The 26416-nt window shown below is 28.2% G+C and overlaps 1 protein-coding gene across 1 annotated transcript in view; it reads left to right on the top strand.

The window, feature by feature from the left end:
- LOC138934916 (aminopeptidase N-like) overlaps window positions 1–21355 on the top strand; it is a 106919-nt gene extending 85564 nt beyond the window's left edge. Inside the window, exons 2-19 of the mRNA XM_070299068.1 lie at window positions 6685–7193; window positions 7465–8007; window positions 8182–8338; window positions 8799–8949; window positions 9285–9369; window positions 9796–10169; window positions 10757–11037; window positions 11542–11729; window positions 11883–12188; window positions 12282–12348; window positions 15120–15625; window positions 15963–16409; window positions 18655–18860; window positions 19382–19662; window positions 20249–20436; window positions 20595–20897; window positions 20994–21063; window positions 21344–21355. Coding sequence (XP_070155169.1) covers window positions 6685–7193; window positions 7465–8007; window positions 8182–8338; window positions 8799–8949; window positions 9285–9369; window positions 9796–10169; window positions 10757–11037; window positions 11542–11729; window positions 11883–12188; window positions 12282–12348; window positions 15120–15625; window positions 15963–16409; window positions 18655–18860; window positions 19382–19662; window positions 20249–20436; window positions 20595–20897; window positions 20994–21063; window positions 21344–21355 — 4674 coding nt within the window. The remainder of the gene's footprint in view (window positions 1–6684; window positions 7194–7464; window positions 8008–8181; window positions 8339–8798; window positions 8950–9284; window positions 9370–9795; window positions 10170–10756; window positions 11038–11541; window positions 11730–11882; window positions 12189–12281; window positions 12349–15119; window positions 15626–15962; window positions 16410–18654; window positions 18861–19381; window positions 19663–20248; window positions 20437–20594; window positions 20898–20993; window positions 21064–21343) is intronic.
- The last annotated feature ends 5061 nt before the right edge of the window (window positions 21356–26416 follow it).

The following is a 26416-nucleotide window of genomic DNA, read 5'->3' as shown; positions in this document are numbered from 1 at the left end:
GTAGGTTTCTTCTATTTGCGATATTTCGATTTCTACTATATGTCACGTTTTATCGTGCGTGACGTTTTCGTGTCTTTTATATCATATATATTTCGCTTTTATGCGTTGCATAATATTGAAGATTAATATTTAAATCGTATTTATTCTTCTATACGTTATATAAAATAGCGGCTTTATTAACTTATAATACAAATTTCTGTAAAAGAAAAGAAGAATTAGAACACATGTATATATATAATTAATTATTTTAATGATTATTTATTGGTAAATTTCATGTCTTTCATATGCTAGCTATTTGTTACATATTAACTTGCACATATCAAATATGATAATATGTATTTCTTACAAGAGACGCAATGGAATAAAAAAATTCAATAAATCCAATAAAGAATTATATATCAAATAAAAAAAAAATCTTTATTTAAAAATTTTCAAGGGTATATCGCAAGTTTATTTATTATTTACGATAAATTTGTGCCGATCATTAATTCAATAAATCATAGTTAGATATGTTCTCTTATAATCGTCGTTCAGAGTTATTAGCGTCAGACGTGTCCAATATTATTTAGATTAGCTCGAAATTGTCCAATTCGGGCACTACTTCTCGATCTCAGAACGACGCCCACACGCGCAATGTCGCATCGTGTCTTAAGTGATTTCAATGAAAAAAGCGCGCGTCCCAGTCCCGGGGCCCGAGGTCCCCGACAGTTGCATTATAATTATTACAAATTGAATCGTTTAGCCGCTTTTAAGGTCGTGAGATAGCGCCTAGCAGAAATGTAACTAAATAAATCAGTCGCTGCGTCCGTCTTTGATACGTGTATGTGTAAAGTAATGAATTTTTCGGTACATAATAATTGTCTTTGTAAAGAATACTTAGTTTATGTAGACTGTCGATTCGTAATCTGAATTGCCTGAATATACAGGGTGTCCGACATGTAAGTAGCCGAGTAACGAAAAGTGGATATAGATCGGGTCAACCTGAAGCGAAAAGTCCTATACCATTTTGTTAAAATGCAAAATGGTATGCAAAATGGTATAGGACTTTTCGCTTCAGGTTGACCCGATCTATCTCCACTTTTCGTTTGGCTACTTACATGTCGGACATCCTGTATATTCGAATCACAGAGCACCCTTCATTGACAGGATCTCTTGTATATTTCGATGATATTATTTGCATGTATCACAAAGGAAGAACGAACATATGACAATATCAATCACAAGAAATTTGATGGATAAAAGCAAAATTGTTAAAATATCTGTAAATATAATAATATTTCATATATACATATTAAATAAACATTTCTTATGTTTTTGCAGTTATTATTCTTACGAAAAATTAATTTCTTGTAATATTTTATTCAGACAACAATTTAGTACGATTTTATAATAGTTTTTATTTGAAATGTGTCTACTATCGTATATATCTGATGACGCTGCGCTTTTTGTACATCCTCTCGCGATATTTCGCGCGCGATCGATTTTACTTGGCATAGCTAGAAGAGAGAATTCACAATGTACATATTCCTTTTGCTCGCGGCTGTCTCTCTCTCTCTCTCTCTCTCTCTCTCTCTCTCTCTCTCTCTGTAAGCGGAGATGCAGTCATGAATATTCATGCCGGTAATGACGCGGATAATTGTGGTACGCGCGCGGATCTTAAAGAACTCCACACACAAGGGACTATATACCTATCCTCTCTTTCTCCTTCTCATCTCCCTTTCTCCATGCTTGCGCCTTCTTTGCATGCCCTCGGGACGGATGCCCGTGCGCGCGTAACTCGGTGGTTAATTCAACAACCATCGGCGGATTGGAAAACATGATTGCAATCACTCTACGGCACGGAGGTGAAAGAAGCGAATAGAAGGAGCGAGCGCGCGCGACTCCGGCGGATTATGCGGAAGGAATATTGAACGAGCGAGCGAGGGCCGATCTAAGGCAATAAAGTTGCCATCATCCGCGATTTGTTTCAATATTAACAAACTTCGTAGCTTAATTGACTTCATTCCGTGTACGATCGTAAATTATAGATAGGGAACGGTAGCGGTAGCGGCTTTCGCGCGGTTTCATCCAGTCAATTGATTGCGGGAAACGTTTTAACATTTACGTTCAAATCAATATAAGATTGATATAATAATGAATAAAGAGATTAGAAAATACAATTCTATAACTTCAATACGCGAGCAAATTGAAAAGATTTTGAATTTATTTTTCCTATATTATTTTCATTGCAAACTCTATGTGATCGAGAATAAAGCGTAAAAATATTCGCGAAAGATTCTGATAAATGATTGGGAAAAGGTGCTACTTAAAAGGGATCGGAGAGAATGAAACGGCGAGAATACAGGACTGCAAAGTGAAACGTTTCAGGCACCCACGCGACCAGCCAGTCCAGATGAACTGTTTGTCTGTTTCAGTAAATTTACGAGCGGGCCGCGGCCTCGCGCCACGGAGCCGCCGTATATTAACGGCTGAAAGCCAGCAAATGAGATCCGGGAAACATTACAATTACCATCGCAAACAATATTCCGCGGTGCTCGGACTCGAGAAAATGGTTATTTACAGCCCATTATAGTCAAGGGACAACCGAGACGAGAGAAGAAGATACATAACGTGCGCGAACCGCCTCTCGACGACACGCGTCGTAGACACGAGGGGAAAGAAACTTTGAAAATGCACTTCTCTATAATGCATAGGAAAGAACTTGATATGGCGATATAAGAATAACAAATAGAGAGAGAAAGAGAAAGAGAAAGGGAGAAAGATTATTATTATATTAAATATTTTTAAAAAATTATACATTTTTTTCAAAAATATATATTTGTTTACATTATTAAACATGCTCTCAATGATATGGTCATATTTCAAATGTAGATTATCGAAAATATAAATAATTTTGTTTAAATAAAAAATGTTATTTTAAAAATTATTTTTTATGAGAAAAATAGAAAAAGAAAAACAAACGAACAAAGAGAAAATTACCTATAAAAATTATCTATTAAATTCGCGCGCGTGTATCATATTAATTCATTTTCAAAAAGATTGCAAACTTTCTTAAAACAGGGATTGTATATAATATTTTTAACACAATTAATACTTTCGGAAGAAGAAACTATTGTCGGAAAAATAACGAAATACTATTAATTCGCGAGAGACGCAATATTTACGCTAAATTCTCTGTCATTTTTATATCATGCTGCCGCGGGATTATAAATTTTTCCTAAGTTTTAAATCTCTCTCTCTCTCTCTCTCCTTTTCTTACATATAAATACAAAAACACTGACAAAAGTAATGAATGACATGATACTTCGCGAAACGTCAAATAAATCGTTGACTATGTCGCGGGGTCCTCATTGTATATGAGCGACTAGTTGCCGCCGGTTGCCACTTGGCAGTTTAGCACGTGGAACCGACAGTTAAAGAGAATTTTTCTCGAGTTGATCCACCGACTCACGCATTCCATTTGCCGCCTGAAAATAGAAACGCTCCATCAGCCTGTAGATCGTTTCGCAGCGTGCTGTAATACGTCATGCTTAGTCGCGGATTAGAAAAAGCACGTCAATGCAACCTGGCTATTACATCGATGAATGCAAACCTCTATAATATATGAATTCATATATTGAGAAAATTGCAACTATTATATGCAGTGTAAATAAATGTAAATATACATGGCGCATTCACACAGCTATTAGCTTATTTCAATTTTAATCTATGCTATAGGAATGACGCAATTGAATGATGCAATAGAATGTACATGTAATTTTTTTAATTATCTGCAGAAGAAATGAAAACTATTTTATTGATTTATTAATTCAGATTTTGCACTAATGGCATGTTTTTAATGTTAAATAGTATTTTTATACGGTGATAATTAAAATAATTATTAAAACAAATTTTTGGTCTTCTCTTAATATAAGTTTAATTTTTAAAAACATTGTATGTGTTGAGTTCGCACAATATAACTTTACAAGAAAGTCTAAGAATATGTTTATATATAACATTTATTCACAAAATATATAATTATGTATATTTATATATAAAAATCTGATTTTCTTTTGTTGATTTTTTTTCCTAATATTTTAATCTCGTAACTAGCAGATAAAATAAAAAATATCTGACACAACAAGAAAATCTTCTAAAAAAGATGTAACTCCGTTTATTCCTCTCTTTCCGTTGCCTACCGATAAGACACTATCTAAACATTAGAAATTTAGACCGCATTCGAAGCATTTTCTAAGTTTCACGACAGAATTTATAACATATTTAGCGACCGGAGCCGTGGTAGAATGGCGAGATAACGTCGCGCGATTTCGCGGTTGGCCAATATGCACGGCCTTTTATATACATATAATTCTCGTCGAAGATTTATGCACGGAACATGTCGTTGTCACCATTGTGTGAGCATTAGGTAACATGGTTGGTGCGCTTCATCATCGCCAATATAAAGGAGATAAATAAGGATGAGCTGAAAAAGATCGCGACTGGAAGCTACGGTTGCCCTTTTTATTTTCACTGCGATAAGAGAACAACGAGAACAGTGCGAAATGTAGCTTAAAATTAAATCAGATAAAACGATTAAATAAAAATTGTTTCGAAAAATTTTCCAGCTATTAACTGGACAGACATTTCGTCAATAGATTATTTAGATTATAAAATTCGTCCTTTGTTTTATAAAACCTTAAATCGTTCTCTGATGTAGTGTCCTAAATACCAATATAATCGTGGATTATGGTAATTTTTATTTTGCGGATTATTTTTGGAAAACGTTACGATCCCTCATTAACCAATTAAGCGGGTCCATATCACGGAGACATGAAGTAGTATGAACGACGCGAGGCAATCGAGCGGTGAATGAGGTCACACTTCCGATAATTCTAACAACCGGATTAGTCCGATCCAGTTGGCCACTTGCGAGAATGCGGCCGGCATCTAAATAAGACACAATCGTACCGAACAATCGCATACCGTCGCTGCTGTATGTCGTGTAAGACTTTCTAGCGTTGTCTTGACCGGCCTTGCTAGGACTACCGGCAATCGAATCGACCAGCCAAGCCGGACAGTCTCTCAGCTCCGTTCAACAACCTGTTGCTTTCCGGCGCCACGTGTTCGCCGCTGCGCAATATATCGCCTAGCTGGAATGTCAATCTCGAACCCACTATTGCCAGAAGGGTAGATTTCTTTGCAAAATAGAAATACTTCATACTTGCAATTTTCGTAAAATGAGAGATGAGCCTGATCTCGTTACATTTTAAAACTAGAATTATCGATGATCTCGCGCACATTTTATATACTTATATGTATATGTATATATTTACACATCGTTATACACATACATTTTTAATCAATTTCTTAAATCTCAGAGATTTTGTTTGCTTAAAAAAAAAATCTTTTGCTTCAAACTTCGAAACACACAATATTATTGAAATCGTGATATAATAAAGAGTATAATCACATAGAATACACACACACACACACACACACACACACACACACACACACATATATATACATAACACTATGTATTTATAATTTACACGTTACCGATATCGATGTCAGATTTCGGTGACTTCTCAAAGTGATAACATGGCAATTGTACAGATATATTTTCGATAGTAAAAGGTTGTGAAGATAATGCGTTAATTGCTATTAATTGTTATAGAGAACTGTTTTTTGATAGGCATATAATTTTATCGTACAAGGTAAGTTATTAGAAATAAAACATATTATAAATACATATTTCTTTCTTTCAATATAAATAAAATATATGTATAACACAATTTAAACGGCCTCAAAATACGAATACGACACATAGTAATGTTATCTTTTTAGAATTATTTCGAGAGCGTTAATACTTTTTTTTATGTACTATACATATTCCTATTATTTCTATTCTTTTCAGCAACGCGAAAACGATTTCAAGCATGTATTATCATATTATATATTAAAGATACTAAAATCAAAAAAATAATATAAGGAGTGTTTTTAAGATGTAAAGTTGTATTTTATTTATATTAGACTTTTATTAGACCATACGCAGTGTATACATATATGTGCAAGTTTTAGGAACATTTATCATTACCATTCACACATTTTTTTTTTTCGTATAATAGGTAGGTATAATAAATATTCTTCAAAATTATATTAAGATGATTGTAAACGAACGAACAACCAGCTAATAACAAATGTCAATTTTTGTCGTTAAAAAAATTGTATTTGCCATAAAAAGTATGTACGAAATATTCGTTAGTGCTTGAATCGCGTTTTAATTTAATTAATTTATATAAGAAATGATAGAGATATCTAAGAAAATTTAACAAATTTTTGATTTGTTATTGATTGTTCGTTTATTTAAGTATGTTCTCCTTGAGAAGACACAATTGACAAGACACAAATAGTAGGCAATATGTGATAAATATACATGGATCTATTACATATATTTACAATGCGTAACGAAAACATTCTCTCGCACAAATCGAACGTTTAATATATTTAAAAACTAAAATCAGATTATAATTTTCAAAAGAGTTTTATTACAACAGAGTATATATAAATATTACAAATCTATATATACATCAAGATTATACATAATTACTTCTCCTTTTTTTATAATAATTACGCGATAGAAACATATATGTATTGCATTTTGTTTATATTTGTCTTTTTCTAATAGAAAAAATAATTTTATAGATACGTAAAAACATAATTGGCATGGCATTCCTAAAACTATTATTAAGTATCGATATAATTATCGCTGCAATGGCTCTCCCAGATCAAAACTGGACAGCTGAGATACAAACCGCAGTTAATTATCATTTACCGAATAATGTAAAACCGATACATTATAACATCGAATTGATATTACCCATCAAAGGAGATATATTCCGCGGTGAATCAAATGTCAGCATCGAGATTTATGCAGAAACGCAATACATAGAACTGCATTCAGCAAATTTGGTTATTACCAAAACCACTTTGATTAACAAAAATATACAAAAATCTAAGAATAATGCAGAAAAATCGGTTTATAAACCAATAGAATTTTCATATGTTCATAAAACGAACACTTACATCATGTATTTTATCGATGAAATATTACCCGGGAATTATACTTTAAACATAAATTTTCTCGGTAAAGCAACTAATAATACCGAAGGCCTCTTTAGAACTTCCTACAAAAATAAAGAAGGAAAAAAAATGTGAGTAAATGTTAAAATATTAAGAATATATATATTATTATTATTATTATTATATTCTTTACTATTTCCTATTTCGGGGATGTGCATACATATTACTGTAAAGAAAGTATTGTAGGGATATTATATGTATATATTACTGCAAAGAAAGTATTACACAATAAAAAAATAATTAAAACAATAATTATATGAAAAAGAAATATATATGCGCGTAATATTATATTATTCAAACATTCATAAAACATACAATCTCCAAACGAAATATATCAAATATCTCTATGCCAACAATAATCGCAATTTTATTATTTAAAGCACGTTTCTTATTATTTAACAGGTGGTTATTTGCAACGTATCTGCAGACAACTGGTGCGCGATATTTATTTCCATGTTGGGATGAGCCGAATTTAAGGGCCCAATTTACGATTTCCGTGAAACACCCTCAAGAATACAGGGCTTTGTCAAATATGCCGATAGAAAACGAGCGTAGCGCTGAGAATAACATGATATGGACACATTTTATTACCACTCCTCCGATGCCTTCTTATTTCGTAACGATCGCGATAATCGGTTATACAAGTGATTTTATTGCTAATGAAATTGATAGGGATATTGTTTTCAAACAATTGAACATCACAATATGGTTCAGAGAACAAATAAAATATAAAACACACACATACGAATTATTTCAAAAGTATATTTTATATTTGGAAAAGTATTGGAATGTGCTAAATTCGAAGGTAATTCGGAAAATAGATTATGTTGCAATCCCGAATTTCCCGGAAAAAGCTATAGCAACTTGGGGACTCGTTCTTTATAGGTAACATAAAAAAGTATAAAAATCCCTCTTTTTCTTTTTTATGACACATATTTACATTACTTTAAATTTAATAAAACAGTATATTTTATAATAGTTATTTTTTTATGTATGTGCTTTACAAAATTGTTAATAAAAATTGTTTAAGATTTTTTAACAGATATTAATGATGTTTAGAGAAGCAGATATTTTCTATGAGTCACGTGAGCTAAAGAGTCAAGTAAATAAGCAGTCCTTAATAATATATAACATATTATATGAATCTCTCAGTGATATGCCATCTTGGTTGAAGGAAGGACTTGCTAATATCGTTGCGGCAGATGTCATCGATAAGGTTGCTTTATATCCTTAGTGTTTTTATTTTTTTATTTTTTTTATTTGTTAGAGTTAAAGTGCTAATCGTTTAATTTTTTATAAATTTCAAAATATAATTTTTAAGTATAAAAAGAGAATCTCTCAATTAAAAAACGTTTAAAGTAAAGATAATAGAAAAAGAATGCAATTATTTCTCTTTATTCTTCTTATATTCTTTTTCTTTAAAATCATACAACAACATTTAAACGAGAAATAATTACATACATATAATTTATTTTAGATATAATCTATTATATTTTTTTAAATTTATTGACACAAAATTAAAAAAAAATATATAAAATTTTTTCTTAATAAGAGCAAGCAATTGTTTCAAATACACATTGCTAATGCAAATATCTTCTTTTAGTTAAATATTTATTTGATATTAAAATTTGTTACACATTAAAGTTTTATTTTACATAACAATTATTTGTCTTCAGATAGCATCATATATTCGGAAAATAGAATGGTTCGTAGTCCAAAATCAACATGAATCTCTCTGTTTAAACTTTTATTTCAATAGAAATCTTTCACAAATCAGCAAGCCACTTGATATTAATTCACTTCCTTCTTTTTTTCGTTACAATAAAGGTAAGGGTAAATGTAATTAAATAATATACCACAAACTTTGAAATGTAAGTTTGCTAAGAGATAGGATTTGAAAAAAGGGTTTTACTATATAAATCATATATATATATATATATATATATATATATATATATATATATATAGGAATAAATATAAAGGAAAATAAACAACATATAAAAGAAATAAATTTATAATATGTATGCGTGTTCATATACATATAGTATGCTATATATAGTTAAAGCTAAAAAGCTAATTTTTCTATATAAAATCAGCTAAATTGATAAATCTATGAACATGATAATAAAATTTTATGCTTATAATAATATATTGAATTATAGCATTTTCTATATTGCGTATGTTGCAACATTTAATTACCCATGAGGCGTTTCTACTTGGTACGAAGATATATTTACAGAATAGAAAGTAAGTATAATTATTTTACGTATTCATTTTAATACATATTGTAGATAATCAAATATAATATTAGTTTTAGTTATATTTGCGCTCTATTATCTTTATCCTCAGAATTCTATACCGATTATTTTATCGAATTTTATTATAAAAAGATAACTATTTCATTTAAAAGAAATAAGATTAATCCCGAAATTTTCTTTACATTTTACTATAGATTGTTTACCGCTCACAATAAAATTGTTCATAATTTTATTGCGAACGGTGAAAAATTTATAGTAAAATATAAAGAATATATATATATATATATATATATATATGTATACAAGTATGTGTGTTTATATATATACTATGTGTATAAATATATATGAATATTAACTTTGTTTTCTCACGCAATTTATTGCAATATCAATTCTTAATAATATTAAATTTATGTAGTTCATTGTCCGAGACGTCATCCGAAGTGTTCTGGGAATCTATGCAAAGTGCGCTTAACATAATGGATAACAAAAACGAGATTAACTTAATAGAAAAAATGGATGGTTGGACAAAACATACAAGTTATCCTATATTAAAAATAACACACAATTTTGCCGATCATATAGATATAATACTAGAAAATTCCGATTCAATCGACAGTGATTTGTGGATACCTATAACCCATACTGTACAGACAAATCCCGATTTTAACAAGACTTCGTTTTATGATGTCGAATGGCTAAAATTTACAAAAGACTTGCCAAAAAAAGGTGTTCATGTATCTAAACGATACAAAAAAAATGATTGGTTTATAATCAATTTACAACAAGTTGGTAAATATAAATCAATAAATTTATTATGATCCCATGTTTATTTCACATAATTAAAATTTTATTTTATTGTGTAATTTTATTCATTTTTCTTTCGTACCAGTGTAAATTTAAAATAATTATGTTACGTTAAATACGTACAATAATATATTATTCTGAATATGTAATATATATAATATTATTGTACATTGAATATATGTATAATAATTTTATATGTTGATTTAAATGTTATGAAATATTTAGCATTATTTAAATTTATAGTGAGTTAAATTTCACTATGTGTATGTGCCATACATGATGTAATGATTATTTGTGTAACTAAAATCAATTTAAGTTTATCTACTAGAACTTTTTATGCGGTTTTATCCTATAGAGTATTACACAGTGGCAAATGTAAAATAATTCTATAACTAATAACAACAGTTTACATTTTTTTAATAAAAAATAACTTTATTATATCTGACAAATTTAAAAAATTAAATAGCATTCCTCGTAATTTCTTTTATGCTAAATACAATTCTGATCTTTTAAATACTTTTATCTTTTAAATACTTTATGTATAACAATAAAATTTATTTATTATATGACAGGATACTATCGTGTCAATTATGATACTGAGAATTGGAAAAGAATTGCAAAGTATCTAAACTCTAAGGAATATATAAAAATACATGTTCTCAATCGTGCTCAAATCATCGATGACGCGTATCATTTCCTAACGACTAGACAAATCAATTCTTCTGTGTTTTGGGATATCACTAATTATCTATCACGAGAGACAGATTTTATAGCATGGTATCCTATGATCAAAGCTTTTGAGCACATGTCGAGCGTTTTGCCATTGTCAGATAAAAGAGTTTATAATATCAAGGTAATACTAAATTTTGTAAATAAGAATATTGTATATTAAAAAAAATAATAATTAGTATAAATAGTATATATATATATGCAAGTTTATAATTAATAATCAGAAAATGTTTTGTATATGTAATGTTTTAATATTAAAATATTATTAAATTATGTATAACTAATTTTTTTATATCTTATATATGTCTATTTTATATTTTATATCTTGTTTTTTATTTTTGTATGTCTTATATATTTATATTACACATTTTATTTTATATTATATATTTATATTATCTACATCATCATATAAATGTATCTATTAGATACGTGTAAATATTTGTGCGTTTAAAGGAAAATTCTAGTAAATACATTAATTCATGTACATGTACAATATACATTCGTATATACGTACTCATAGATACACATAATATTGCTTTTCCTTATAAATAAAAGTTAGTAGAATATTCATATTATTATTATTATTATATTATTAAATGTATATTTTAAATCATTTAATGATTTTTAGGAAAAAATGCAGAAAATATTAAACGAGCTTCTTCAGAATATAAAATACGAAGAACTTGACACGTCAGACTATCTTAATTGTCTAAGACAAGAAGCCAGAAAATGGGCATGCATTTTCGGTGAATCTAACTGCAAGATAGTAGCAGGTTTGAAACTGCAAGAGCATCTCACAAATCGTACAACAAATAAGTAATTTTTCTTATTATTATTATTCTTGGATAGAAAGTAATATTTTTCTTGCATCTTTCATACGACATGATGCATATACTATTTGATCAAAATATATAAGGCTGTGACCTAAACTTTTATAACAAATTTTTATTTTCTTTTTCAATATTATAGTCTTCTGCCATGGTGGAAAGAATGGACATATTGTAATGGTTTGGCGATGTCGGGCAATAATATTTGGGACAATGTATTTAATATATATAAAAATAAGACTGATAACAGATATCTAAAATTTCTGGCTTGCTCTGAAAATATTGCTATCATCCAAAAATATACGACGTTAATAGCATTGAAAGATTGTAATAGAATAACAAAAGATAAAGACCGTGTTAACAGTTTTCATTTTATTATTACGAAGCATGCAAAGAATAGCCTAATGCTTGATTATATATTTGCATATTTTGAGAGAATAGTGCCAAGGTAATTATATCTTTTTTCATATAAGTATGTATTCTGCTAATATCGTGAAAGTTTTTTTATATTAATTATAAACCTGCTGTTTCGTATCTATAGACAAGTCACGATTGCAACATTAATTGATATTATTAATCATATGTATTCTATGGAACAACTTAATAAGGTAAATTTTCAAATCTATAATAAAACCTTCAATTATTATTATTTTTCAATTATACTTACATATCTTTTTGTATTGTATCATATAAGTGTCTAGTATTTTATATTAATTATATCAGAAATAAGAAATTATGTGATAATATGCGAGAATATTGGAACAAAGAATTCTCTTTTATAATGTAAAATAATAAATTAATCTTTCACAGAAAATATCAAATAATTTGTTTTAGGTACGCCAATTCGCCAAAAATTATTCAAAAGAACTAATTTTGAATGTTGAACACAAAATTAAAATACGTTTGTCTGAAATCAAGAATCAGATGGATTATCTTCAGTTATTAACAGAATTAAGCATAAGTAATCAGTAAAGTTAATTAAATCAATGAAAGTTAATAACTTTAAATAATGTTTGTAAGCACTTACTTATTTATTCAGATATTCACATTATTTTATATATTTATATTTTTATATTGCTTGTATATTTTTTTATTTGAAATTATATTGTATCCATCTATTGTTAATAATTTCTCTGCTCCTTTGTTAAATTTTTTTCTTTATAATATTATGAGTATAATTTTTGATGTAATTAATTCTAACACTTTTAGGTATTAATACTAAGGACAAATATTAACATAAATTATAATTAACATATTTATAATAAATATTAACATTACTAATCTTTTAATACAAATTATTATTAATGTTAAAAAAATAAGTTTATAACATCAATATTAATATTATAATATTAATATTAATGTTTAGTCTTATGTATTTTTGCATATTAACAATTATAATATTTATTGTTTGATATATTAATCATCTTGTAATTAATACATTATCATTCTTGGATTTATAATAAATTATGTGATACTATATATTTTATGTTATTATATATATTTCTAGATATTTTTTATAATCAGTATAGCCACCTGTTCTTCGATATGAAATTTACTTACTAGAACAATTATATACAATACATTTAAATAAATAATAATTTTATTTACATTTAGCAGATACAAGAGTAAAACATTTTTAATATAAACATTCTTTTTATTAAAAAGAATATATCTATAAGATTTAAGAAATTACCGTGCACTTAGTCATTACGTCATTATTACGAACAATACTTAATTGAATTGTTATTACGTCATTTTGGCTTTATGTTTCAATATATTTTAGATTTATAATTAGTTTTGATTACAACGTATTTTTATTTATATCACATGGTCTCAGCGGTACAATGTAATAATAATTTTTTTTTCTATTTTTAGTTTATATGTCTATCAATAATGTGATTGCTAATTCTCTTTTCACGACTAAAGACGCTAGATAAATATGTACATAAAAACAGCAACAGTTACAAACATGAAAAAAACATGTAATAATAAATAAAATTCTTCTTCCAACATACGCCATCATATCAATTACAAATTATGCATATATAAAAAATAATATACTATAATATGGAGGCTGTTCTCGGGCTTAGAAAGCGAAGATATCTCGAAATTTGTAATTAATGATTAAATTTTAAATTAAAAAAGATATCGTTATTTAATCTAAAAATCTATAAAATTTATAACTTGCAAAAATTTATAAAATGTATAGCTTGCGGTTTTGCCATTGCATCAATGATATGGAACCGAAATATTTAATCTTGGATATTGTGTACTAAATTTTTGTAAAAGTTATATAATATATCGATTAGCAAAAGACCTCTATATACAATTGGAAAGTTAGAAGTTGTTTTTATAAGACAACACAGGACACGTTACATATATATTTATTTCGGTTACCGATGTTAGTTTTCAGTGATCTCTCAAAGTAATAAGACGGCAAGTGTACGGATGCTTCTTCGATATTAAAAGGTTGTGGTGTTAATCGTTGCTCTAATGCAACCAATATTAATTGTTACAAAGAGCTGTTTCTCAATCGCCGCATACTTTTAGTATACGAAGTGAGTTATTAGAAATAAAACAATTAAATAATACGTATTATTCTCTTTTAAAATAAAAAAAAAACTTTTAAGTATAAAACACAATTTTAATAGTACTAAAATACGAGTACGATAAGCGTATTATCCTTTTATCAAGTTATCTTGGGATAATTAATATTTTCTTTTATGCTATTATATATTTATTCTATCCTTATATAGCTCATTCTATTCTTTTTAAATTCTGATATGAAAACGATTTCAAAAATATATTGATAAATATTCTCCAAGATTACATTAAGCAGGATACACTGAATAAATAAACAACAAATATCAGTTTTCGTCGTTATAAAAAGGATTTATCATACAAAATATGCACGAAGCATTTGTTAGTGCTTAAATTACGTTTGCATCTTGTATATATGAAATAAAATATATTAACGAAAAATTAATAAATCTTTGATTTACATTTTTGACTATTTGTTCATTTAAATATTCTGCTTGAAAGGAAACGCGGTTTTGAGCAGCATGTTAGTAAATATGTGTCGACTTATACAATACATATCTATAAATACGAATTACAGTTCGAAAATAAACAAACGCTTTCGAATCGAACGTTAGATTCTGATTTTCAAATATACTTTTATCGCAATAGTAATATGCTTTAATAACTTTTATTGCAATAATAACATAAATATCAGAATTTTGTACAAAATCTCAGGCTTATATATAATCGCTCTTTTATCCGTTTCCCTGTTTTTTTTTTTTTTTTATACGTGTAACAAAATTATCATGCGATTGAAGCATTTGTATATTTTTTTCTAATAAAGAAAATGATTTTGTAGATATCGGGGGCAAAAATTAGCATGGCATTACTAAAATTGTTATCAAGTCTCGGTATAATTATCGTCGTAACGGCTTTTTCTATAAATGAAAATGAGAAAAAGAACTTGGCTACTGCAATTAATCACCGTTTACCGAATGATATAATACCGATACATTATAATATCGAGCTTATACTAAATATTGAAGAAGGTATATATCGCGGAAAATCAAACATCAACATCAAGATTAGTAAAGAAACACGGTCCATAACTTTGCATTCAATGAACTTGGCTATTATCGAAACTACATTGATTAATGAAGATGTACGACAGTCTAAGAACGAAAAATTTATCTATAAATCGACGGAGTATTCATATATTCAGGAGATAAACATTGTCATTATTCACTTTAATAATAAACTATTGCCCGGAAATTATACCTTAAATATAGAATTCTTCGTCGAAACAATTGATAATATCGAAGGTCTCTTTAGAACTTCCTACACCAATGAGAAAGGAGATAAAGTGTAAGTAATTATTAAAATATTAAGAGAACATTTTTATACTTATAATAATATATAAATAGCGTTTTTATTACTATTCTTTACAAACCATTGCCATTGTCGTCATATCGAAGACTTTGCATCATTACTGTGTAAGACTTAATCAGATATAACTTACAATCATATAGGTAATTAACTTTTGAATGATAAGCAAAATTTTTTTATATTTGGTTTTTTTATATAGAAATTCTTTACATATAATAAATAATTAAAATGCCAGTTAATATACAATAATATGTAGTAATTAAAAATGTATTATCTCTGATATCTTATTATCATGTCTCTTATCAAAATATGGCAGATGGTTGATCGCAACACATCTGGAGGCAATTGGAGCACGGCAATTATTTCCATGTTGGGACAAACCAGAATTAAAGGCTAGCTTTACCATTTCCGTAAAGCATCCGATAAAGTACAAAGCTTTATCAAATATGCCGGTACGAAAGAAAATAGTTGGAAGTAACATGGCGTGGACATACTTCAGTACCACACCTATAATGTCTCCTAATCTCGTAACGATAGTGGTGATGGATTTTGTAAGCACATCCGATAATTCGAAGGTTAAAATATGGCATAGAGAAGGAATATCACATGCATTCTATATGTATATTGTTACTAATTTGATCAAAACGATTTTGGAAAATGAATGGTGTACGATGACTTTGAAAATGATTCCCAAGGTGGATTATGTTGCAATCCCAGATTTCCCAGAAAAAGCTGTAGTAACTTGGGGACTCGTTCTTTACAGGTAATATATATAATAAAAAAATTAATTAATCCACAAAAGAATAATATTATTTCAAACAAAATTCAAAATATCGAAATATATATATATATATATATTTTATGTCTACATAAGTTTTAATCGGTAATATATATAATTGAAAGTAATGTACGTAAAAATTTCCATTTTTATGTCAGAAATATGAATTAAGAATGCAATTAATATTTTAATAATAATTTATATATATATATATATATATATATATATATGTATGTATATACATACATATATACTGTAAATAATTAAACCATAATATATCTTATATTTTATTTAAAAAAATTCATTTTTTTGTGTGTATTAAGTTTATCAAATGTATTTCTTTTCTCTTTTTTATTTATTAAAAATAAGAATCAATTTGTGTTTAAATTATTTAAAACTTAATAATCGTATTAATATCTATATCCGATATAATTAATATTTAAAATAATTATATTGCATATTTAATATACAAGAATTTTCGCAATAAGAATCTCTTAACAAATAGTATTCTGCATTAATTAGAGATTAATTATTTTTAGAGAAACAAATGTTATCAACGATAAACTATCATTATTAGGCATGGCACATAACGAAATGGAGGCGTCACGCTTAATAGCACATAATGTGGCACAGGAATCTTTCAAAAATATATCACCTTGGTTAAATGAGGGACTTGCTAAATTCTTAGAAATCTATGCCATTCATAAGGTTGTTTTATATCCTTAACGCTAAATTATCTGTGTAAATAAAATACTGGTTATAATTGTTATAATATAAAAATTCAAATTTTTAAATTTTTTGTACTTTTCATTCGTCAGAGCTAGAATGCAAATAGCTCGATATTCTCAACTTTTTATAAGACTTTAATTATAAAAAAAGAGATTCTCAGCCAGAAAATGGCAAGCATGTTAAAGTAGTATAGAAAAAGAATACAATTATATTTTTTTCTTCTTTAAGATATATCAATATTAAATCTAAATTATATACACATAACATATCATTTTACATATAATTTACTTACACATAAAACATTACAAAATTTTTGCTTAGTAAAATAACAAGATCTAATACATATACCTAATGCCTAACAACTTCTTTTGATCAAATATTTATTTAACACATTAAAATCTTTGTCTCTAGAATTTACAATTTTATCAAATGATGGATATATTAGTAGTCCAGCTACAACACGAATCTTTTCTTTTAAACTCCTATTTCGATAAGAGCTTTGTACAAATCATCAATTCTGAAATTAATTCACTTTCCCCTGCTTCGCATTACAAAGGTAAGATTGAATAAGTCTAATTAAATGATTGTTTATAAATTCTGGAATAAAAAAGTTCCAAACATGAGTAAATTTATATATATATATATAAAATTATACAATGTATTAGACAGCAAATTTATATATATATATATATATTTGCTGCCTAATACACTGTTTGCTAAAAAATAGAATGCAAAAAAAAAATTTAATATGCTATACATTACACACACATACTTACAAAAAGAGAGAAAGGAAGAATAATGTGTGTATGTGTGTATATACATGTATAGTTAAAGCCAGAAAAATTTAATTTTTCTTTATAAAATCATTTTTAAGTTTATGAATTTATGAACGCTTCATTAAATAAATTTTTTAAAAATATTCTTAATTATATATGCATTATGTAATATGAATCGTAGCATTCTCTATATTGCGTATGTTGCAATATGTACTTACTGATGAGGTGTTTCAAGATGGCATCAAAAAGTATTTATACACAAAGTGAGTATAATTATTTTAATTAATTAATATGTATCGTACAAAATTAAATATAATATTATATTACAAATATGTATATGTACGCATATTTAACAGTTAAATTATATATATAAGGTATTCGGAGTCACCGATCAGACCTTGTATATACGTATATATATATATATATATCTATGGGTTGGTATAAATATGTATGGGTTGATACAAATATGTATAAGTCTGAATTTAACTTTTTTAACGCAATTTATTACAGTACGCATATATATGTATATTAATTCTTAAATTTCATATCAAATTTATTAAATTTAGTGTATGTATTCGCCGGACAACATCTGATGATTTTTGGATCGCTATGCAAGATGCTCTTGATGAATCGTATAACAATACCGAAATTAAATTAATGAAAAAAATGGATAGTTGGATAAGATATAAAAATTACCCTATAATAAAAGTAATGCGCTATTATAGTCATACAGATATAGTGCTAGAAAATACTGATTCATTCGATGATTTATGGGTACCTATAACCTATACTACACAGAGCGATCTTAATTTTAACAAGACTTCGTTTCATCATATCAAATGGCAAAAATTTACTCCGCAAGAATCATATGTTGAAATACCTGAAAATTACAAAAAAGATGGTTGGATTATATTTAATTTACAACAAGCTGGTAAATATTAATCAACAAATCTATTATGATCTATGTTTATTTCACATAATTAAAAATTTTTTTTATTCTACAGTTTTATTCACATGTCTCTTACTAGTATAAATTTAAAATAATTATGCGTTACATTAAATACATATAATAATTATACGTTGCAGTAAATATGTAGAATAATTTTATAATGTATAAAATGTTATATGAAGTATTCGGTTTATTGCCATTGAATTAACAATGAATTAAATTCTACTATTCACGAATGATCTAGTGATCTCTAAAATCAATTTAAATTTATGTAGAAAATATCTGATGCAATTTCATTCTATAGAGTATTATTATATATAGTAACAAATATAATTCTATGATAATAATAGGTAAAATAAACTTAAAAAATAAGTTTTCAGTAACATCTAACAAATTAAAAAAATTTAATAATATTCCTTGTAATTTATGCTAAATACAATACTGATCTTTTATAAATGCTTTATTATGTATAATAATGATAGAACTTATTTATTATACGCTAGGATACTATCGTGTCGATTATGATATTGAGAACTGGAAAAGAATTGCAACATATCTAAACTCTATGGAATATTCAAAAATTCATGTTCTCAATCGTGCTCAAATCATCGATGACGCTTATTATTTTCTAACGGTTAAGCAATTCGATTCTTCTGTATTTTGGCAACTTACAAAATATCTATCACAAGAGACAGATTATGTAGCATGGTATCCTATGATCAAAGCTCTTGAGGACATGTCGAAAGTTTTTCCAATATCAGATAGGAGAGTTTATAATATCAAGGTAATAATAAATTCCCTAAAAATTTTGTATATTAAATAGTTATATCTAAATATATTGATTTTGTATAGCCATTTTTAGATATTCTCCAAAAAGATAACAGAAAAAATTCAGTTATATTTTTTTTTTGGTTATAATTTGATTTGAGATTTAAAAGATACAAAATTTAAAAACGAAAATTTCTCATTATTGTCAACTTTATGTTATATTTCTACATATATGATATTGTATACTAATGTCTATTTTATTCGTAATTTTATTAGACAAAAAGAAATTATTATTAATATATCGATATTTATAACAATCTATTATTTGCTTTATGAAAATTTTTGTAAAACAATGGAAACTTTTAAATTTACATTTTTCGTAACAATTTAATATCAATGAACGATAAATTATAAGCAATTATATTTATATGTGTAAATATATTTGTGCAGTATACAATGATAGAAATAAGAATCGAAAAAAAATTAAATTTACATTTACTTTATCGAGGAAAAAAATTTTAGTAAAAATATATATTTTTATACACACTATATATATATCTTTTTTATATACAATAAATAACAACTCATAAAATAATGTTTAGAAAGAGATGAAGGAAATATTGAACAAGCTTCTTCGGAATATGGGATACGAAGAATCTGATAAAAATTATTTTACTAATTGTCTAAAACAAGAAGTTACAAAATGGGCATGTATTCTCGATGAACCTAACTGCAAGACAGTAGCAAGTTTGAAACTGCAACAGCATCTCGCAAATCGTGCAACAAATAAGTAATTTTTTTTATTATTATGATTCTTGGATAGAAAGCAACATTTTTCTTGCATCTTTCATGCGCAATAATGCATATGCTATTCGATAAAAATATATATAATAATGCAAATTAACTTTTATAACAAATTTTTATTTTTTTTTTTTTTCAATATTGTAGACTTCTACCATGGTGGGAAGAATGGACATATTGTAATGGTTTGATGACGAACGATAATATTTGGAATGATGTATTTGAGATGTACATAAAAGAATCTGATAATAAATATTTAAAATTTCTGGCTTGCTCTGGAAATATTGCTATCATTCAAAACTATACGTTGCTAATGGCATCGAAAGATCATGATATAATAATAAAAGATAAGGACCATATTAACAGTTTTCATTTTATTATTGCCAAACATGCAAAGAATGGGATAATGCTTAGTTATATATTATCAAATTTTGAGAAAATAATACCGAGGTAATTACATCTTTGTTCATGTATGTATTCTGTTAATAATATCAATGAAAGTTTTTTATATGAATTAATTGTTAACCTGCTGTTTCGTATCTGTAGACAAGCCAATCCAATTGCAATATTAATTGATCTTATAAATCATGTGTATACTAGGGAAGAACTTAACAAGGTAAATTTTTATCATATTATCTTGAATTATGTATTATATATATACACACACACACACACATACATGATTGTATTGTGTATAAATAGACATATGGTATATTTGCGTGCACATTTTGCGTGTATATATGTATGTATTAAATTAATTATGTCAAAAATGAAAAATTATGATGCAACAGATAGTATTATTATTAAAATTATTATTTAAAATAAAAAAATGAATTACTTATTTACAGGGAAAATATAGAATTAATATTATCTGTTTTAGATACATCACTTCGTAGGAAGTCAGATAAAAAGTTCACGTTTGACGTTTTATGTTGGAGAAAAGATAAAAAAACGCTTAAACGAAATCAAAAATCAGACAAAGTATCTTGCAAACCTTTCAGATATAAAAGTAAGCAGGGATAACTGGGATATATAAATCAATAAAAGTTGACATTATACAACTTGTACATATTTATCTATATTTTTAAAGAGTAGAGACCTAAAAACGATTTATACTTTCTTATTTTTAATTTGTTTTATTAATCTGTTGTTAAATTTCTTGTTTTGTATCATATTTTTTTATTATTTTTTAATCTGATTTTAATATATCTTTGGTTATTAATATTAATATTAATATTAAACTATATTAAATTAAATTATTAAGTAACATTCAATAATACTTTGCATTATGCTAATTAATAATATAACATAAATAATAAAAATATTTATATTATACTGATTAATAGTATAATATAAGTAATAAAATAATAATATGCATTACATTTTTAACATATATTTATATTTAATATTAACATTCATTATCAAATTTATTATTAATTGTAATAGTAAAAAAATATGTAGGTAAACAGAGGAATGTATTGAGAACGAGGTGATGAAGTAGCTCAGTGACAGATTAGCTGCTTAATAAGAAGATCCTAAATTCTAATCGCGAGAAGGCCGTTTTTTCCCCTGTGCTAAAGAGCATAATAATAAATGTTGATGTATTATTATGCCCTACACGTAATATCTACATAATCCTATATAATATAATAATAAATTAATATTAATATTAATTTGTATTTTAATATGTTATTAATATTTCTAATTTTGTTATTAATAATAGAAATATTAATAATAAATAAAAATTAATATGGTGTTAATATTATATAGAATAATAATATAATTTAATTATATAATATAATTTAATATTGTAAATATTCATAATTTTATATATTTATTATTATTTAATATTTTGATTATATACTTGTGAAATATTTACATTAGATTTAAATTTTAAATTTAATGATGATATTATTTTATGCTACTATATATTTCTATAAAATAGACAATTTCTATAAAATACGCAACTTATTATTTTTAACAAGTTTATTTATATTAATGTAACTAAATGCTTAATAAACAAAATTTTTATTATAAAGAACAAATGCATTTTTAAGTAATATAATTTATTTAACATAATTTATTTATTAAATAGATAATATTTAAATAATATATAATAATATATAAAATAATAAAATTTTAAATATATATAAAATTTTTTTTTTTTTTCAGAATTTTGTAAAAGTTTATGTTTTTAAACATTGATTGATGGATAAGTAAATATATTTCTACTTTGACGATGGAATTTCCATAAGTACTTCTCTATATAAATTCTCCACTCATTACTCGCGTCGCTAAATTATCATCATCAGTTATCGTCGTTATATAAGCTTGATCTCTTCTAGAGCTATCATTTAAATTCTTTTATTGTACAGAATAATTGCCTTCGTAGAAATAGTTGCTTGATTTGTAGGCACTGCTTTGCATATCATTTAGCTACCCTACGTCGCTGATCTTACCCGCCGTCGTAAGTTATCATTATTAAACCTTTTTACCTTTTTCTCATAAAATTATCGCGAAAATCATCACCGACATCTTCCGAATAAAATATCGCGAACCTTTCACTCGTCCGGTTTTTGCGTCGCCCCCGCCATAAAATACTTTGTTGAGTCATAATGACGACGAAAAATCCTAGCGAGTTCCATCTCCACTTTACTCCGCCCTTCTCACGAAGAAAGGCGAGGAAACGTTCCGTCCTAGAGCGAGGTCCGGCGCGTCGGACAATTAAATCTTTTTAATCGCTCAGCGTAATTGCCGCGGATTAGAGATGCCGTCCATCCACTGACGGGCTGCGGTCCTTGATTATCGCCGATGGTCAGAGAAAATAACAGTGAGCTAAAGAGAGACCAAGAGACGGGCAAATATCGAAGAGAACGGGGGAGGGTAAGAGGGGGTTCTTGCTCGTCGAAAGAAGCCGCCGGTGATGGACCGGATCGGTGTTCGGCATCCGAAGTGCGTTTTAACGGAGGGGAACACTTAGAGGAATACGTCTCCCGGTGATTATTGGCCGTGATAATGATCGAGTCGCTGCGAGTTGTCTATGGCGTGATTGCAGGTCGCGCCGTTGATCCTTAGGCCATGCGCGTTGCGAGGGTGGTTATTAAGAACGACCGGTTCCATCTCGAGAAGAGCGCGGGGATCGGGTTTAGAAGAGAAGCGCCAAGCCCGATTCGATTTTGAGATGCATCATTTGCGGCGAATCTATGCAAAAAACGGGTCGGGAAAAAGTCGGGAACACTGAAATAATCGAGTCTGATAGTGGAATTCAGATGGATTCTGAATTTTTGCAAAATTGAATTGGATATCCAATATTATGTTTGGATGAAACGGAAGATGTGCAAAAATTAATCGATAAGACTTTATTACATTAAGGAATCTTGCCCCCTGTAAAATTGCAAAATCGTAGGAGTAAATTTATCGGCTTTAACATCACCTCTCTATCTCGCTTCATTGATTAACTTGAACTTTTTCTCTTTTTCTGTTTTATATTAATAAAATTTTCGTTTTTTTAATCTCCTTTCTTAAATTTGTTTATAATTTTAGAAAATTGATTCATTTTGTGAGCACATACATACATGTATTTGTTTTTAATTTATCAGATTTTCTTGAATAGCACTTGTACAATATTACACGATTCATATTTTCCTACAAGTAGTGAATCTCTTTAAAAAATTAACAAATGTTTTATATATTACATTATATATATATATATATATATATACATTGATTTATATTATCAAATATATAATTAAAAAATATATATATCTTACTATATTTTTTTTCAAATTTTTTCTATCTTGGAATATATCGTTTCTACTACTCAGTGATGATTTCGAGAGTGCCCGTATTCTTCATTTTGACGTGGATACTTAGCTCGACATATTTACCCTCGAGAGACAAAGTAATGAGCCTGCAATTAGGCGCGAACGATTAAAACTGGGCCTTAATTGGCTTTAGTGAAACCTCCCAAGAAAGATTTGCGCTCTTCATCCCTCCTCGCGTGTTCGTCTCTCTCGCTGCTTCTCTCTTTCATTCTCTCCCTTCGTCTCTATTCTCCTCGCTTCTTCTCACCAACCTCGTATAAGCGGCTAACGTTGAACGATAAATCATGTTAACTCACGTAAGTAGTAACTAGTAACGGATTCGCGTTTGTACGACTTTCGTGAAATATTGGCTATTACGTGGAGTTATGGCGAGGATGGGCGACCGATTTCCACCCGTTAGCTAAGAAGTCGCGAATGATCCTAGATAGTCTCGCAAGCTTATCGGGAATACATTTTACGGAAAGGGGACGAACTTAATATAAAATAAAAAATATCTCTCATATTTAATAATGTCGATAAATTTTTAACAAAAATCTGACGTCGTAACTGCTAAGAGAATATAATGACGGACTGGCTGTATCTTTTATCATATATAAAATATGGACAAAATTTTCGTCTTTCAATCTATTCATTCAATCTTGTTTTCCTTTCACAAGCGTGTCTGGTTATTAATCAATGGTTAGACATGCCCCAACCAGACTCATGCAAATATTTTCGAGCAAATGTCTATAATAATCTTGAGCTTTCCGGTTAAACAATTCCTTTCACTCCGTGTTTTTTGCATAAAATTGTGTTGCGCTCGACATTTTCTGTCACGCAAAGTTGTATTAACGCCACGGGCTATAAAACCTTAAAGACTATATTTAAATAAAAATAAATTAACGTTTTTTCTGGGAAATACTAATATCACAACACACGTGACACACAAAACATGCGCACGCACAAGAAACTTTTATACATTTATGAAGACATAATTTAAACTTTATTGTCTTGTTCAACTATTTAAATTTAAATCTCTTATAGCTAGTTTTGCTTCTGTGATAATCTTTAGTCGATTTCATTACTTCGACATTCTATTTGCTATTTATTTGAGTGCTAATAACATAATGTGTAGGTGTGTCCACCGTTTCTATCTCTCTCTCTCTCTTTCTCGTCTTCACCTATCACAAAATGTATCCTTAAATGGCTACGAGAATAACAACGTCTACTAACGCAATAATTTACGACCGACTAAAGTACCGCGAAGTGCTTTTATGCGAAGCAGGAAAGAGCGCCAGGCGACTCTCTCGGAGAAGAGGTAGAATAGAGGGTCCCGTAAATTACGCGCGTTTCGTCGCATTCTATTCGGGTCCCGTAAGAATCGTGTCTCTGGGCAGGCCCCCGGGTTCAATCCCAGGTCGGTGATTATGAATTTCTGGGTCCGAGTGATGGCGAGCCAGGACCGGCTAGGGCACGTCCCTGTGCACGCCGTCCCTTTGCCATCCACCCCGGGACGACGACGGCTGTGCCGGTGGGAAGGAGGACGGAATCGTCTTAAGCGCCAAATTGCACGTATGCTAAGTGGCCGCGATTTAAATTATTATTATCATCTCTCGGCCACGGGAATCGCCCTTCCGAGAATGATTACACGCGACGGTCAGAGAGATGCGCCGCGTGTATCGTTTCGCTTTTGGGGGCCCTACGACGAGAGCCATCCTTCCTTTCCTCATTTGAATGCGATTTGGACTGCCAGCGGTGCGCAGTCGTATCTCTCGCGCGATGTCTCCCTTTGAATGTAACATAATCTTGCAAATAGATAAGTAAAAGCTCTGAATGGAGCGGTGAATAATGTAACGGCAGGATTAAACAACGAGAAAACGAATATTTTGGACACTTTGTCATTGATAAAATAACAAATATTAAGTCCATTTAAATGATGTGTACTTTGAATTAATCAAAGATCGTACAAAATATTAGAATTTTCTTAATAAATGTTATTTTATTTTTAAGTATTTGGTTTTTAAATATTTATTCTACGGTTTCCATCTTTTTTTCACCTATAAAAAGTAACGATTAAAGTATTTATTGTAGTAAAGCATTTATATATTTATTAATTAATTATTATTTTATTTTAGCACGTCTCCAAATTACCTTACGTATATTTAA

The sequence above is a fragment of the Polyergus mexicanus genome, unplaced genomic scaffold (assembly GCF_030449975.1).
Source record: "Polyergus mexicanus isolate NDT 795.1 unplaced genomic scaffold, iyPolMexi1.0 SCAF_7, whole genome shotgun sequence".
In the NCBI taxonomy this organism is placed as follows: domain Eukaryota; kingdom Metazoa; phylum Arthropoda; class Insecta; order Hymenoptera; family Formicidae; genus Polyergus; species Polyergus mexicanus.
Note: the sequence above shows the minus strand (reverse complement) of the source record. Positions and strands in the feature narration are given on the sequence as shown.